The sequence below is a fragment of the Ovis canadensis genome, chromosome 2 (genome assembly GCF_042477335.2).
Source record: "Ovis canadensis isolate MfBH-ARS-UI-01 breed Bighorn chromosome 2, ARS-UI_OviCan_v2, whole genome shotgun sequence".
NCBI classification, from domain to species: Eukaryota; Metazoa; Chordata; class Mammalia; order Artiodactyla; family Bovidae; genus Ovis; species Ovis canadensis.
In genome coordinates, this window is record NC_091246.1 from 74,959,068 (window position 1) to 74,975,158 (window position 16,091).

Sequence of the window (16,091 nt, forward strand, 5' to 3'; positions counted from 1 at the left end):
TTGGAGTTTATGAAAACTGTTTAGAATTTGGGCTTTGTATTAACAGTTGGACTATAGGACATAATCTATAACTTACACTGTAGAGAAGAATCCTAAAGTGTAAGTTAATATAGCTAAAATAAAAATCTTATTACCTGATTAGTATATAAATACTTATAAACTTTCTAACTAATTTTTAGTATTACTCTTTTTTAAATGACGTAATTCCCAGTCTTAATACGTGTGCTTTGCATTTGGAAACGTGTTGAAAACTTTGAAGAAACCTATATAATTTAAGTGAAATTAAGGACAAGATGGCTTGCCTACTACCACGTAGGTCAAATTTTGTTCTACTAAACACAAATTTACCTTTTAAAGTGACAGACTTCTTATTAGAAGAGACTAATGTGAAATAGGGTTATGTTTGGGAGCCACATTTATGTGCATGAAACATCAGATAACTTAATCAGAAGGTTAAGGTTAAGCACAAGGTGCTTTTAGAATTTGTCTTTTAAATGTCTAAACAAAATCGTCACGAAAGGGCCACCTTGTTCTAACTTTATCGTATAGAAGTATTTATGATATTCCAGCTTCCATGGGAATACAAAGTTTTAACTTCAAATGTTTTATTTTGTAAATGCATGCTAGCACCAGAAATAGATTGTGACCCAAACCATCAGATAGCACATTGTAACTTGTCATAGTGATAATTTTGCAATGATAAAGTTGAAATTTTTTGTATTTTATTATTAATATTTTGTGGAATAAAAGTGAGTTTTGCTTTCCTGAATCTAAATCACTGTTTTAAGTAGTGTGCCCTTAATTTGATTACTGTGTAAAGAATATACTTTGTGGTTTCGAGACTTTTGTTGTATACCAAGTTATATAGAATCTGTTTTATGTCTTCCTTCTATATTATTTCTGACAGTAGGATTATTATATTGAACCAGCAGAGGAGACAGGTCAGATTTGCTGGTGAAAACATTGTTGAGGCAGAAGTCTAGTCCCTATGCAGTCTTTTTCTAATAAGGAAGCAATTCTTTAGGAGGAATGATCTTAAAAAGAATTAGAAATATTTTGATGTGTATTGTCAATGTATCTTGAATTTGCAAAAGGGCTTTTTTATGTCAAATCTGAAAATTATATATTTTTTTAAATAATAAGATTATTTGACTTGAATGAAACTTCCTTTGTAACTACCTGCACTTGTACATGAGAGTTTCTTTTCAAGCTTGGAAAAATCTAATAAGTATACCCTGTTTATCGTATGTGACAATCTCAGAAAATAATTAACAGTAAAAATGTCTATATTAATAAGGAAGGTAGTGAAAATGAAATAGTAACTCAGAAAAACTCAGGATTAACTTATCACAGAGATGCTAACATTCCTTCAGTTAATTTATACACTGAGCTGTGCATACACCTTGTGATTGTAAAGACATCTTCAGCAAAGATACCTATGTGTCTTACTATAAACATGAAAACTGAAGTAAAAGACCCTTAGCTTTGACTCATAGTATATTCTTTCCTGGAGTGTATGTGTTCTAATTCCTTTTTGCTTCTCTACTGAGAGGTAGTTTGATACTTGCTCCTTGCTTTTAAGAAGTTTGTTCCTATTTCTTCTCAGCTCTTAACACTTTTTGAAACTGAAAAGGGCAGCAGGTTACCTGACCATCCTTTATCGGGACAATTAGAGGCAACTGATTGAGCTGTGGACAGAGTAATGGAAAAGCCTTTTGTTTTGCCTAGTTTCATCCTCTTGAACTCTTTACACAGACTTGAGCAGACTGCACACTTACATGAAACTGGAAGTGAGTTAATAATGCCAATTAGTGGTGGCAGTCATTATGACGAAAGGTACCTGTGGCACCAAAGCATTCTACTCATTAACAGGAAGATAGTACATATCTCTGTCTCAGTTCTTTTAGGGGATAAAGTATGTGTATCTCAGTAGATATTCCATAAATAATACCAACGCTGGCATTGATGGCTACAGCTTCTTCTACCTGACAGGGTTTTAATGCATTTCCCATTTGAGATTTTAACCAAAAAAAAGATAACTTGATGAGCTTTAATGAAACCTAAAAAAAATTTTTACAACAGAGCACTTAAGTTCATTTACTTTAACTGTGATAGAGATTATAATAGAATAGTCATTTAGTCTTAATTTTTTTTTTTGAGCCTGCATAAAAAGAACTGTACCCTGGAAAAAAGTATTTTGTTCATATCTGATTTTACCAGATTTCAGGGGAGGGTGTCTGTATATTTATTTTTTAACCTTAAATGTTCTCAGTGGATTCTTTCCACTTAAGGTAGGATACAGGTGTCTTACAGAAGGAATCCTCAACCTCACGGATCTCATGCCTGATGATCTGAACGTGGAGTTGATGTGATAATAATAGAAATAAAGTGTGCAATAAATGGAATATGCTTGAATCATCCTGAAACTATCCTCCCCCACCCCCATTCCACGGGAAAATTGTGTCCCATGAAACAGGTCTCTAGTGCCAGATAGGTTGGCTACCACAATCTTAGAGGAAAAATACTAACTTTAAATAGTTCTAATTTGTCTTTTGGAGGGTAGGACTATGTTTCCCCAGGAAAGTCTTCTAACATCTAATAACCTTACTGATTAGTTACTACGCGATGAGTACACATACTAAGGAAGGTTCAGCTAAATCAAGTGCTGCTTCCAGCTCAGTGTTCCTCCTTGTTCATGTGTCATCAGTAAAATGTAGTGATCTTGAGCAGCCAAAAATCTTTATTGTCATGATTTAGCACAAGTGTTTGAATGCTTCAGTTTTATTTAAACTTATCTTTTTACTGGAAATCTTTAAAGGATATCTTCATGTTAAACTTGTTCTTTATTATCTTGTAAACTTTAAGGAATCTCTGTCTGGAATATGGAAAGTAGACCAAGAAAGGTCATTTGTACCTTGCAGACAAATTTATTTTTCTGGATTTCTTTTTACATTATTCCAACAATTTAACCTTATTCCCTTATCAAAAATAATGATTACAGCAGTCAACTTGCTTTAGTTTTCCAACTTTCTCCCTTCCCTCAACAACGTTATTTAAAGAAAATTCCATGTATTTCTAGTTGTTTTCTATTATACGTGGCACAGATGTTATTACTTTCAGAAGAACCCTACAGGCTATCTGAGAACCAATCCCCTGGCTTGGGGGTGACATCAGAAAACTGATTTGTCTTCTCTGCTGGTGGGGGAAAGCATAATCCTATTATCTGGAATAATATGGAAAGAATCATAGAATCTTAACCATCAGGTAAGGCATAATTCACCTTTTAAGTTAGCTAATGATGTGATTATATACTTCAAGAAAGATTACTTGGTATAAAGACTTTGTTTTATTTTTTAGGGCATTGGCCCTAAACTGTGATGCTCCATTGGATGATAAAATTGGAGCAGAGTCTCGGAATTGGAGAGCTGGTAAGCCAGTCAGAGTGATACGCAGTTTTAAAGGGAGGAAGATCAGCAAATATGCTCCTGAAGAAGGCAACAGATATGATGGCATTTATAAGGTGCTCTATCTGGCATGACATCTTGTTAGTCATTCTTCCTGGGCTTTCAAGACAGGGTTGCCACAGGGAACTGCTCTACTGTGGGTGGGCTAAAGGAAACAGTAGACCTTCTTAGTTGGTCTTTCTACTTTTTCTAGAAATAAAACATGCAAAAAACGAGCTCTTAATTTTGATACTTGTCTTTTAAGACTTACTTGAAGTTCCTAAAGGCAGAGTTATATTTGGGGTTAAGCTTTTTTATAAGTGATATCTCTTATGATAAAACTGTTCAAATAACTTGGCCGTTGTAAATATTGGATTCTTATATCTTCCAGAATGATTTTAACTGTAATAGATTTTTCAAAGTAGAACACATTATAATTTTAAAATAGGATGCATTCTTTGTTTTAAAAATGAAGGCATCTACTGCCACCATTTTAATCTACTATGTAAAATTATATTAATGAACATAATCTTGCTACAACTTGAAATTTGTAGCAGTCTGTCCTTATGGGAATTATCATAATTAGGAAATAAAGTCAAAACAATATTTTAGTGCATACTTCTTACTATTCCAGCAAAGCCAGTTTTTTTCAAAGTTGCATTTAGTTCTGCCAAGTTTACTTAAAACACTAACATGACATTTTGAATAAGTCTAAACCGTACATCTCATACTAGCTGAAATATTATGATTTAGGTGGTGAAATACTGGCCAGAGATTTCATCAAGCCATGGATTCTTGGTTTGGCGCTATCTTTTAAGGAGAGATGATGTGGAACCTGCTCCTTGGACCTCAGAAGGAATAGAACGGTCAAGGAGACTATGTCTTCGTTTACAGGTTAGATTACATTTGTCTAGGCTACATGTGTGCTCATAAAAATGTATGCCTGTGTGCTGTGTGCCTTAACACTGGATATAACCCACAGCAGTTGATCAGTGGACTGTAAGGGGTGAGGAATGAGATCACACAAGTATAGGAAAGGAAAAGAAGTAAAAAAGCAGCCTCCTAGGTGTCAAACTGCCCTAAGACCAAGAATTATGCTTGGGGAAAACTGGGCTTGACAATGAAAAGTAAAATACATTTGACCCTTGAACACCACAGGCTTGAACTACATGGGTCCACTTACACACGGATTTTTTTTTTTTCAGTAGCAAATATTGCAGTACATTTCTGCAGTTGGTTAAATCCCCAGATGCAGAAGGCCAACCATAAGTTACTCAGGAATTTTTGACTTCTGTACAATTGGCCCCACCCTAACTTCCTGCATTGTTCAAGGGTCAACTGTATTTCCAATTCACTCTGGACTTTTAAGTATGAGGGAAAGGGATACCTGAAATTGAGGTATAGGAGGCCTTGAGAAGGGAAGTTTTATCCTAGAGGGCACAGGGGGTGTGTCTCTGGTAGGGGAAGGGGGGAGGTGGCTTATAAGAGTGGTCTGCTTTCTACCCTTCTCACTTTTCCTCACCCCTTTTCTCTCTTCCCCCTCCAAGCTGCTTCCTTGTCCTGTCACCACCTTTAGTGCTTTGCCTTTTTTTTTTCTCTTTGCCCATGCTTAGCTGTTAACCCATGTAAGACTTTGTTAGTTTTGTGTGCATAATGGATGGTATGGCTACATTCCCCCTCCACTGCCTATACACCCTAGACTTTGTCCCTGACACTGACTTCAGAGCATGGTTTGAGTTTATCCTCCATCATTCCCCATCACTGTGCTTCTCGTAAAGACTACCAGCTTTGTCATTTCCCCTGGCTCTGCCCACACTGCATGTGTAGGGGCTGAACTATGGGCAAGTGTCTGACCACCCAGGCAGGTGAGTGTGTCTCTTCTAGTGCAAGTCTGTTTTTTTGGTTTTGGTTTTTGTTTTTCTTTTTAAACTCATGGAATTGTTTAAATGAGATCTGTCAGCTGCTAAAATAACTGCCAAAATCATTCCTTTTATAACTAAATATTTTTAAAACCTATTGTTAAATCCATTTTCAAAAGATTTTTTTTTTCAGGTCTACTGTTCAGCAGAGCAGTATTCTAGATAGGTTAAATGTGAAACAGTTGAACAGAAAGAAGCATGTAAGCCAATCAGCTATGATGAGTTAATATTATTGAGACTTATAACATTTTGAGCTTTAAATATGAGTGTTATCACAAAGCATGTCCAAAAAAATGTATAGCTAATAAAACACAGGGTAATCGGTAAGAATTTATTCCTTAAAAGTCTTACCTTTTAGTTGATAAAGGATTCAGTAGTGTAGTGGCTTTAGGTCTTCTAAAAGCTCTCCTGCCTTACCCTATCTGCCTGTTAATTTTAGGAGACAGAGACTTACCTTTCTATCTAATTCTACTTTCTTCTTCAAACTTTTTAAGCCACCTAGTCACAACTTGTAGACTGTTCTTTTCTCTTTTCAGTCTGAAACTAAGATCATGATGTTATAAAATGGAGTATCTCAACAGTCAAAACTATCTTCTTACACTGAATTGGGGGATTTTTAATCATCTTTTGTCCTTTGAATTCTGTTTCTTTCAATGTCTATGTCCTTTATATAAATCCTTTTAATTTAGGGAAAGTATAGATTCCTCCCCATTCCCCTTTAACCTCTCTTCTCTATGAAGGTTAAATCTACATTGCACTTTTTCCCCTCATCAGTATCCAGTAGGTTACCCTTCTGATAAGGAAGGGAAGAAGACCAAAGGACAGTCAAAGAAGGCCAGAGGAACCTCAAAAAGGCCATCTGCAGATGGTAGGTAATGATCTAAGGATGTAAATACAAATAACTTAGTTTTTAATAAAGGGAAATACTAAGAGTAAGCAGAAAACTCATAAGAAATTAAAAGAAAAAGGGGGGTGTGTGTATGTGTATGGTGGAGGTGGAGTGGGGTGGGATTTTGTGTATTTGAAAACTGTCAGAGCCTAAACAGCAAAGTATCCTAAACTGTGGGAAAGTTAGATGCTGCTTTATGCTTGTTATCTTCATGTTAAGCATAATTGGTGCCGGTTAACTCATCTGCTTAGAACCACTTGTAGTCTGCTGATATATTTTTAAATAAATCTAGATGATTGTCCAAGTGCCTCCAAAGTCCTCAAACCATCAGATTCAGCAGAAGCAGTTGAGGCTTTCCAACTAACCCCTCAGCAGCAACATCTAATCAGAGAAGATCATCAAAACCAGAAGCTATGGGATGAAGTTCTTGCATCTCTTGTGGAAGGACCAGTATGTAAAGATTTTTTAAAAGAGTTTCTAATATTAATAAATGATGAAAAATAATTTCCCTATGAATTATCATTTTCACAAGGCAGTTAAAACTTGATCCTTTTATCCAGGCTTCTCATTCAATTGCTCCTTTCAGAAATGAGGCAGCACTCAAATGCTTTTAAGTTGATTTTAGGCCTCTTAGATGTTGGTTTTTTGACTACTTTGTGCTTAAACTGTATGAGGTACTTTTCATAGGGAGAATTTTCAGTTGTGGAACACATTCAATTTAATCTAAAACTCATCAGGAAAGTTTTGTTCCAAGTTACCTGATAGAATAAATTTTAAGCAGTTCAGCACAATTTTCAATGCTCATATGTTTAGCCTAGGAGTAAAATAAAAACCAGCATATAAGTATTTCCTATGTTTTTTATTTTTTTGTTTTCTTTGATAATCATAACATTTTAAAGTGAAAAGGAGTTTCAAGTTTAACTGATGTCTGGGTTTTGTGTTAAGCTGTGTTTTGCAATGAATTTTTATTATCAAATCCCAAAAGGCAAAGTTCCAGATGTAAATGTCTATTCATTCGTGGCTCACTTGCTTTTGTCTCTCAGTTTACTTATAAATTTGATTCTTCAGTTTTCTTAGATATTAGACCTTTGTCAAGTGTAGTGCATTCATTACTCTTCTGTTTTCTTTCCTTCAAAGTGTGTGATGTGCAGCTGTCGTGGGCGGACTCTAGTAACCTCTCTTGAAATTCCATTTGATCACCTTTGCGTAGTTTCTTCCTTCCTATGTTCTCTTCATTTTCTGAGGGCATTGGCCAGAACTTCTGTGTGTTTGAAATGGGGTTAATGCATATCTTATATGCGCCTCTTATGTGGATTTAGAGGAAACTCTCATAGTTTTTGTGTTGCTTTTAGTCGTCATTATGGAAAAATCTTCCTGATACAATTTTTAGACTAAGGAATGAATCAGTTCAGTTCAGTCACTCAGTCATGTCTGACTTTTTGCGACCTCATGAACCGTAGCACGCCAGGCCTCCCTGTCCATCACCAGCCCCCGGAGCCTACCCAAACTCATGTCCATTGAGTTGGTGGTGCCATCAACCATCTCATCCTCTGTCGTCCCCTTCTCCTCCTGTCCTCAGTCTTTCCCAGCATCAGGGTCTTTTCAAATGAGTAAGCTCTTTGCATCAGATAGCCAAAGTATTGGAGTTTCAGCTTCAACATCAGTCCTTCTAATGAATACCCAGGACTGATCTCCTTTAGGATGGACTGGTTGGATCTCCTTGCAGTCCAGCAGACTCTCAACAGTCTTCTCCAACACCACAGATCAAAAGCATCAGTTCTTCGGTGCTCACCTTTCTTCACAGTCCAACTTTCACATCCATACATGACCACTCGAAAAACCATAGCCTTGACTAGACGGACCTTTGTTGATAAAGTAATGTCTCTGCTTTTTAATATGCTGTCTAGCTTGGTCATAACTTTCCTTCCAAGGAGTAAGTGTCTTTTAATTTCACGACTGCAATCACCATCTGCAGTGATTTTGGAGCCCAGAAAAATAGTCTTCCATTGTTTCCCCATCTGTTTGCCATGAAGTTATGGCAAATAACTTCAGATGCCATGATCTTAGTTTTCTGAATATTGTGCTTTAAGCCAACTTTTTCACTCTCCTCTTTCACTTTCGTCAAGAGGCTTTTTAGTTCGTTTTCGCTTTCTGCCATAAGGGTGGTGTCATCTGCATATCTGAGGCTATTGATATTTCTCCTGGTAATCTTGATTCCAGCTGTGCTTCTTCCAGCCCAGTGTTTCTCATGAAGTACTCTGCATAGAAGTTAAATAAGCAGGGTGACAATATACAGCCTTGACGTACTCCTTTTCCTGTTTGGAACCAGTCTGTTGTTCCATGTCCAGTTCTAACTGTTGCTTCCTGACCTGCATATAGGTTTCTCAAGAGGCAGGTCAGGTGGTCTGGTATTCCCATCTCTTACAGAATTTTCCATAGTTTATTGTGATCCACACAGTCAAAGGCTTTGGCATAGTCAATAAAGCAGAAATTGATGTTTTTCTGGAACTCTCTTGCTTTTTCGATGATCCAGCAGATGGCAATTTGATCTCTGGTTCCTCTGCCTTTTCTAAAACCAGCTTGAATCTGGAAGTTCACAATTTGGAGTGAAGGAGATTTATGGAATACCCGTTTTCTTTGTTTGTTTCATCTATAAACATGATATTTGGGGTTGTCCTTGGGTAGAGTGAGACTTATGTTTGGAGGATAGAGAAAAGTGAGTTAGCTCTGTGAGAAGTGTTGACTTACTTTTTAGCCTAGAGACTCAGGCATATAGAGTCTTGACTCTGGTATGTGAGAGTCATTTTCACTTAGAGCAAATAAGAAACAACAAGCAGTTGTTGATTATGGTCTAATTTTCTGGGTGGAGAGGATACAGCTGGGTTAGTGGTAACTCAGATGAGTCCCAGCTGTGAATGGGCAGAAGACAGAGTAGCAGATACAAGTGAAGGATGACATCTGGGTGCACATGAAAGTTCTCTTTTGCACATTTGTTGTCTGGGTGGAACATATGTATTAAACTTCAGTCTGAGGCTTTTGATATATCATGTTTATCAATTAAAAAAAATCAAAGTCATCAAATCCTGCAAGACTTGATAGATATGTGCAAATCAGGTATACTTTTCAATCTCTTCTTTTAATGTAACTTTTTTGTGAAAGTCACCACTTGACAGTTCTCAAACCAGCAATAAAACCCTGCCCTCTGGTGGCAGGATCTTACATACCTAGGTCAGGTGGCTGTAACCTTGCCGCTAGTGGTTACCCTGCATAGGCTTCATGCCCATTCTTTTCAGATAAACCAAGAACAACAAATCAGATTTTAGCCAGCTGTGACTTTTAAATAAGTGCATATATTACATATGTACATTTATATCCAAACACCTTCCCAAGGCCTTACCTGATCTGGCATCCCTACCAACCTCTGCATTCCCCTCTTGGCCACTCTTCCCCCCAAAACTGCTTCAGCCATAGTGACATTTGTGCTATTTAAACACACTGAGCCTGTTCCTATTCCTGGACCTTTACACATATGCTGTCTCTCTGACTGGCATTCTCCTCTCTGTATCTTCATGTAGCTCATTCCTTCATATCCTGTAACTCTCTACTAAGTACTACACTCCCCAAACAGGGCTTCCCTAGCTATCTTTTCTAAAATAGACCCTCTTTACCCTGTTGCTTTAATTTGCTTTGTTTCCTCAGTTATGACTATCTGAAATTGAATTTTTAAAAATTGGCTCTCCTAAAGGAATATAAAGTTCTCTGAGAACAGCGACTTGGCCTTTTTACTACTCTCTGTAGATGGGTACCTAGCACATTGTAGGAACTCAAAATGTTGATGCTACATATGCTTATATTGCACTGTGAAGGTACTGGGGAAATAAAGTCGTTTGACAGAGAGAGGGACTTGGTATTAAAGTTTTTTCCACATCTCCCCAGAACCAGTATATTCTTCTAGTGTGTTGGATAATACTTTATTGATAATTCACTTGACCTTGATAATCCAGGTTTATAAATAAGTTAGTATCAAGATATAAATATGAAACGTAATCCTTGTTTGGGTTTTTTTACCTGAAATGCTTGTAGATTTTACTTTTTCTATTAACAAAACAAATATAAAATACATACCCCCACTACCCAAAAATAACTGAGTGGAGGATTATCCTGGTGACTATTCAAAAAACTACTTTTCCTTCTAGGTTAAACAGCTTGGATAAAATAGAACACAATAATGGCTTTTGAAGATTAAAGAGTACTCATTTGATCATGTTTGCTTGAGAAAGCTTGACCTTCTATAATTTAATCCCAGTTTGAGTAAATGTTAGCAATAGGAAAATAGGGGATTTTTGGATTGGGGCAAAATATCACAGAAAATTATCCTAGGAATATAAATACATTGATTCTTTGGGGTTTTTTATACTGGAGTATTATTGCCAAGTGGTTTCATCTTTTTCAGCATAAAAAATAAGTACTGAAGTTTTATAAGAGAAAAGGGTAAATAGATATATTAGAATATATATAGATATATTTAGAATACCATGGAGCTTTTTGAAAATCTGTGTATAATGACCTTGAGACAAGTTGTTCATGATTTTTTTCAAGTGAAAAATAGTAAACTCTGAAATATGAGGTTTTCTTTTTAAAGTCGTATCTTGACTTTGCAAACTTTGCGACTGAATCCTAAGATTTAAAAACTAATATGTTTATCTTATGGATGAGATTTCTGCAGTTTCCTATTACACAGTTGCTTGTAGTTACCACTACTTGATTTTGTTTTTTCTTGATAGAAAGCATATATACTAAACGCGATAGACACTTTTCCCCCCAATTATTTGGAATTCTGTTAATATATTATGAAATGCTAACCTTTTTTTCTTTCGCTTGGGTACCATTTTAGAATTTTCTGAAAAAATTGGAACAATCTTTTATGTGTGTATGCTGCCAGGAGCTAGTTTACCAGCCTGTGACAACAGATTGCCTCCACAACGTCTGTAAAGTAAGTAGAATTCCTTTCTCATTTTCCGTTATTAGGCGAGGAGGCACACTAACCTCCAAACCTGTTTTTAGCTCATGAAAAAGCAGTTTTTTTCATGAAGCAGGATAGATAGGGAACCTTGCTGGATAGGAAGCATTTAATTTCATCTTGGTGGTGGATGCATATTTTAATTCTACAGCAGTTCAAATCTATATAGTCTCCACATTCTATCATGTTTGAAATTATTGAAGATGAGTTGAAATGGAAAAGAAAGTAAGGTGTTGCTGGTGTTTTCTATCATGGCTTATATATGTCTCAGACTGAAATAATTCTGTATACTTAACAGAATCTAGAACAAATTCTGTCTGGCAGCATGCCCAGAGGAGTTGTGTATTGTCTTATCAGTGTGGTATAAAAGGAATTTGAATTTCAGTCAAACCAAGGTTGGAATTTTGTTCTGCTGCTTGGTGGTTATATGTCCTGACCTAACTTCTGAGGTTTAGTTTCTTTTGTAAAATGGAAACAGACTTTCCACATAAGAGTTTGTATCTGACCTTGAGTCAGTTAAATATTATCTTTTTGGAAAACACATTATATAAAATAGATAATGTAGTTTTAAGGAGGGAATTCCTGAGTTGGTTTTTTTTTTCTTTAGTGCCCTGTCAGGAAAGATAAGGATTAAAATCCAACCTAGGTGAGGCTAGTGGGAACCATGCAGAATTCTAACACTCATTTCACTGAATGAGGAAATTTATATAAAAATTGTCATTTGCCTGAAGTCTCACATCGTGTGTTAGAGGTGGAACTGAAGCCTTGTCTGTAAGTTCATTTTCATACTGCAGGTTCAGGCCTTGACAGTTGTTCATCTTTTATGTTTCTCTTGTTGCCAAATTGTAAGTTTCTAGTTCTATTCAAAAGCCTAAATTGTTGAGTATTTTCTATATGCTTTACCCTCAGATGAAATCGGGTGTGTTTACTTTTCATTTTGATTTCGGTTTTGCCTTAGGATTGTTTGCAGCGCTCCTTTAAGGCTCAAGTGTTCTCCTGTCCTGCTTGCCGGCATGATCTTGGCCAGAATTACATCATGATTCCCAATGAGGTTCTGCAGACTCTACTTGACCTTTTCTTCCCTGGCTACAGCAAAGGACGATGATCTGTCTGCTACTGTGTTGCTCCCCGTGGCTTTTTGGACAATAAGGAATCTAAAATGGTTGGGGGTGGTTGGGAGGGGTGGAAGCAATGGTGGACCATATCTCATGTTCTGAAGCAGCTAATCCTCTTTCCTACATAGCCATCATCTTGTGTGTGTAGTAAGAGGCCCATTTCTCAACTGTCTTTTAAATATCAAAAGGTAGTTCTTGTCAGTTAACAACTAGTTTTAATGAGTAAGAAGTCAAAGCCTCAGCTCTAGTTGATATCCAAGTTATGATTTATTTTGCAACTACCTCAGGACAGAAAAGATTTATGGGGATTTTTTAAATCATTGAGAAATTAGTTAAATGAAATTTTAGCTACACACTGCCTCCCGAATATTAGTTGTGCCTGTTCATGTAATTTGATTTTAGAAAAGGAAGTGACACTTGAGATTGTTGGAATGAACGCAGCTTCTGTAGTGTGCATAATACATTTTTAATGTCTTCTTCCATTACAGTGTGTGTTTTGCAAGAACAGGTTCATTTTTTAGCCCATTTTGTGAGCTCCATTGTGCTTTTTTCTGGTGTTTTACGCAAGTTGACTACTAATGAAAACAATATGAATGCATCGTTGCTACATTAGTGTAATGTGGTGTGGTTTTGCACTTAAAAGAGGTATTCAGATGATCTAGTTGTAAATTTTATGAAAAGCCTCTTCTGTACTAGTCAAACTGCTTTTAGTGAGTCTCACCAGTGGTTTTACATCTGCAGAGCATTGAGGACTGGGCTGACTTTTTGAGAGGATTGAAATTGCTTCATATTGTGATCCTAAATTTTATATTCACTATATTCCCTAAAGTATACCTTAATAAATATTTTATGATCAGAAAAAAAATAGCTCATCTTGCTTCCCTTTTTTACATTTGTATGGCTTATATTTGTTGGTATCTTTAAGAATTAGTCACTTCCAGAGTATTTCAGTGTGTGTTTTTACTGAAACAGACATTATGCACAATTTTTCACTCTTGATTTTTGGTATTGAGAACTAGTATGAAATCTTAAGTACTAAAGGACAGATTTCACCCTGAATTTGATCTTTTTTTTTTTTTAAACTAAATGGGGGGAAATTTTCAAATTAAGAACCTAGTGACTATTTTATCTATAACATCTCAGTCTTATGTTCAGTTTTAGCATAATCAGTGATACTTGTTTCACAGACATGAGAATATTCTAAAACAGTTCTAGTTTCTAAAACTAAATTTTCACAAAAGTTTTAATATTAAGTCAGTTTTCCTGCCCTTAAATACAGTCATAAATATAGTCAGTATTTATTGAATATTTGCTTTGCATTTGTTCATTTTCATGTGTACTCACTTAATCCTACTGGCAGTCCTAATAGGCAGAACTTCTTACCCCTTCTTATGGACGAATATCAAAGGCACAAAAAGGTTGAGAAACTGGCCAAAGTTCACTGGACAGGGGGGTGACAGAGCTGTGCTGTACACAGGCCATCTGAGTCTAAACCTGGCAGCCTACTTTGGGCTACATAGGCTTACGCGTGAATATAAGCCAAACTGGTTTCAGAACTTTTCCTGCATTCAGTTAAGCTCAAACACAGTGATTGGAGCTACTGTCAGCGAGGGCTAGTTTTAAACATTGGAGTCGTTTTAATTTGAATGAATTAGGTTGAAAATGAATCATTAAATTGCATCATCTGGTGTTGGCCATATTGATCCATGAAGAGTGGAGAATACCTTCCGGTTTCAACTACTTGAACTGGTTCTACTACTTTTATTAGGAAAATAAAGGATTCCCACATTTATGGTATCTATTTATTTAACTTTGCTATAAAATGATAGACTGTAAATAAAAAACTGAGTACAGTTTAACATGTTCAGAAGTGTCAAGAATGTCTCAAAGCTAAACAATTTTATGTTGCTCAAGCTTTTTTTGAAGACAAGTTTTTCTTAACATAAAGCATAGGAAGTTTAAAAAATTTAATGGTAATTATATCCTCAAATCTAGTAAATATTTGTTCAAATTTATCTTGTCTCAAATATCATAAATGGATCTTTAAGTTTGTTTGAATTAGGATCCAAATAGACTTTAAATTGTTACTACTTGCTATCTTAGTATCTTTAATTTGTGTATATCTCCTGACTCTTTTTTTTTTTCCTTTGCCCTTTATAATTTGCATTTTGAAATGTCAAAAGCCTTTCAAACAGAATAGATTTTGCCAGTTTTAACCATGTGGTACAGTTTAACCTATTTTCTCCTAAATTGGTAGTTAGAATTCAAGAGTGACCAGATTTAGACTTAAAAGTGTGCTTAGGTAAGCAGCAAGACTTCTTCATAAGTGTTGTAGTTGTCCATCAGGAAGGTGGGACATAATATTTGATTGTCTCTTAGGCATAAGTTTGAAAGATGAGATTTTCACTGGATTCTGTTACATTTAGTAGGTTATAGTGTCTGCTAAGCACTCAGCCACTTTCATAAGGGCAAGAGTTTTGGAACTTTCTTTTTTCTAATTAGAGTAGGCAGAGCCTCTAGCTTTAGAACTTACTTCTAAATAATGTTCAGTCATCAAATATGTGCATGCTAGTGTATTTCAGTGTTCTAGGTGGTCTTTGGGGAGCTGGCAATCGAAAACACCATTAGCTCTCTCCCAACCCTGTTGTGAGCGTTTGGCTAACATAAGGGGGGCCCTGCCTATGTAAAGCTTAAAGCTTTGGATTCAGTATAGATTCTGCTTACAAGAGCTGGCTGGGGATCTGCTCTGACTTGCCCGCTGTGTATTTCTCTTTATGTACCAGGGACAAAACCTTTCCCTGTTCTTCAGGACACTCTGAAGATAGAGCTCATGAATGTCTACCTGTCTGATTTGAGGAAATTGAGCTTGATGGCCTACCAGTTCACAGTGAGAAGAGTTTTAAATCTCTGAAAGAACTGATATTTAGTAACTTGGATTAATCAGACACTACGCAGAAGAAGATTAAACACCAGTCACTGGACATAAGAAATCAAGAGACAGCTCGAGGGACTAAGCAGGCTGACCAAATGATGTATTGAAAAAAATGAATTAAAGAATAAGGGTTTTACAGGTATATCCTCAAGTATAAAATGACATTGTTTTGGTAGAATGGGAACAAGCTGCTGTACAAAAATAATTTGAGCTTAGAATTCTTGGAAATAAACCACTGTGAAAGGAAAATGCAACAGACAAAACAGAATGGACACTGCCAGAATTTGCAGATACTGCTAAGTAATCCATTATATGAGTATCCTGCAATCTGTATTAATCTACTGATGAACATTTGGGTTGTTTCAGGATTTTGCTCTCATAAGGCATGCTGCTGTGAAACTTCGTGAATCTTTCAAAAAGTTTGACATCTCTTACAAAATTAAATATGTGTTTAACATATAACCCATCAATTTCATTAATAATTATTAGGAAAAATGAAGAGCTGTTTCTAAAGCAATTTGTATCATTTTGTATTATTGAGAGTTCAGATTGCTCCACATCCTAACGCTTTATTTTGTTCTTTCATTTCATTATAACTATTCTGGATAGAGGGCTTGTTGTATCTTTTGGAGACAAGAGAGGGTTGAAAATTCAGTGACCAGAATGACTGTGGTGACTACCAGCTATTCTTTCCACCAGCTCTTTCTGGCTCAACTGCATATGTTAGGATTATATATCCCAGCCTCCTTGTGGCTGGCTAGGACTGTGTGACC

General features: G+C 36.1%; 1 protein-coding gene across 1 annotated transcript in view; it reads left to right on the forward strand.

Moving 5' to 3' along the window:
• The window catches only part of UHRF2 (ubiquitin like with PHD and ring finger domains 2), a 72,964-nt gene extending 59,713 nt beyond the window's left edge, over positions 1–13,251 (forward strand). The window contains exons 11-16 of the mRNA XM_069576545.1: positions 3,358–3,520; positions 4,197–4,337; positions 6,137–6,230; positions 6,544–6,701; positions 11,146–11,244; positions 12,230–13,251. Of these exons, the coding sequence (XP_069432646.1) occupies positions 3,358–3,520; positions 4,197–4,337; positions 6,137–6,230; positions 6,544–6,701; positions 11,146–11,244; positions 12,230–12,376 (802 nt within the window). The 3' untranslated portion in view covers positions 12,377–13,251. The remainder of the gene's footprint in view (positions 1–3,357; positions 3,521–4,196; positions 4,338–6,136; positions 6,231–6,543; positions 6,702–11,145; positions 11,245–12,229) is intronic.
• The last annotated feature ends 2,840 nt before the right edge of the window (positions 13,252–16,091 follow it).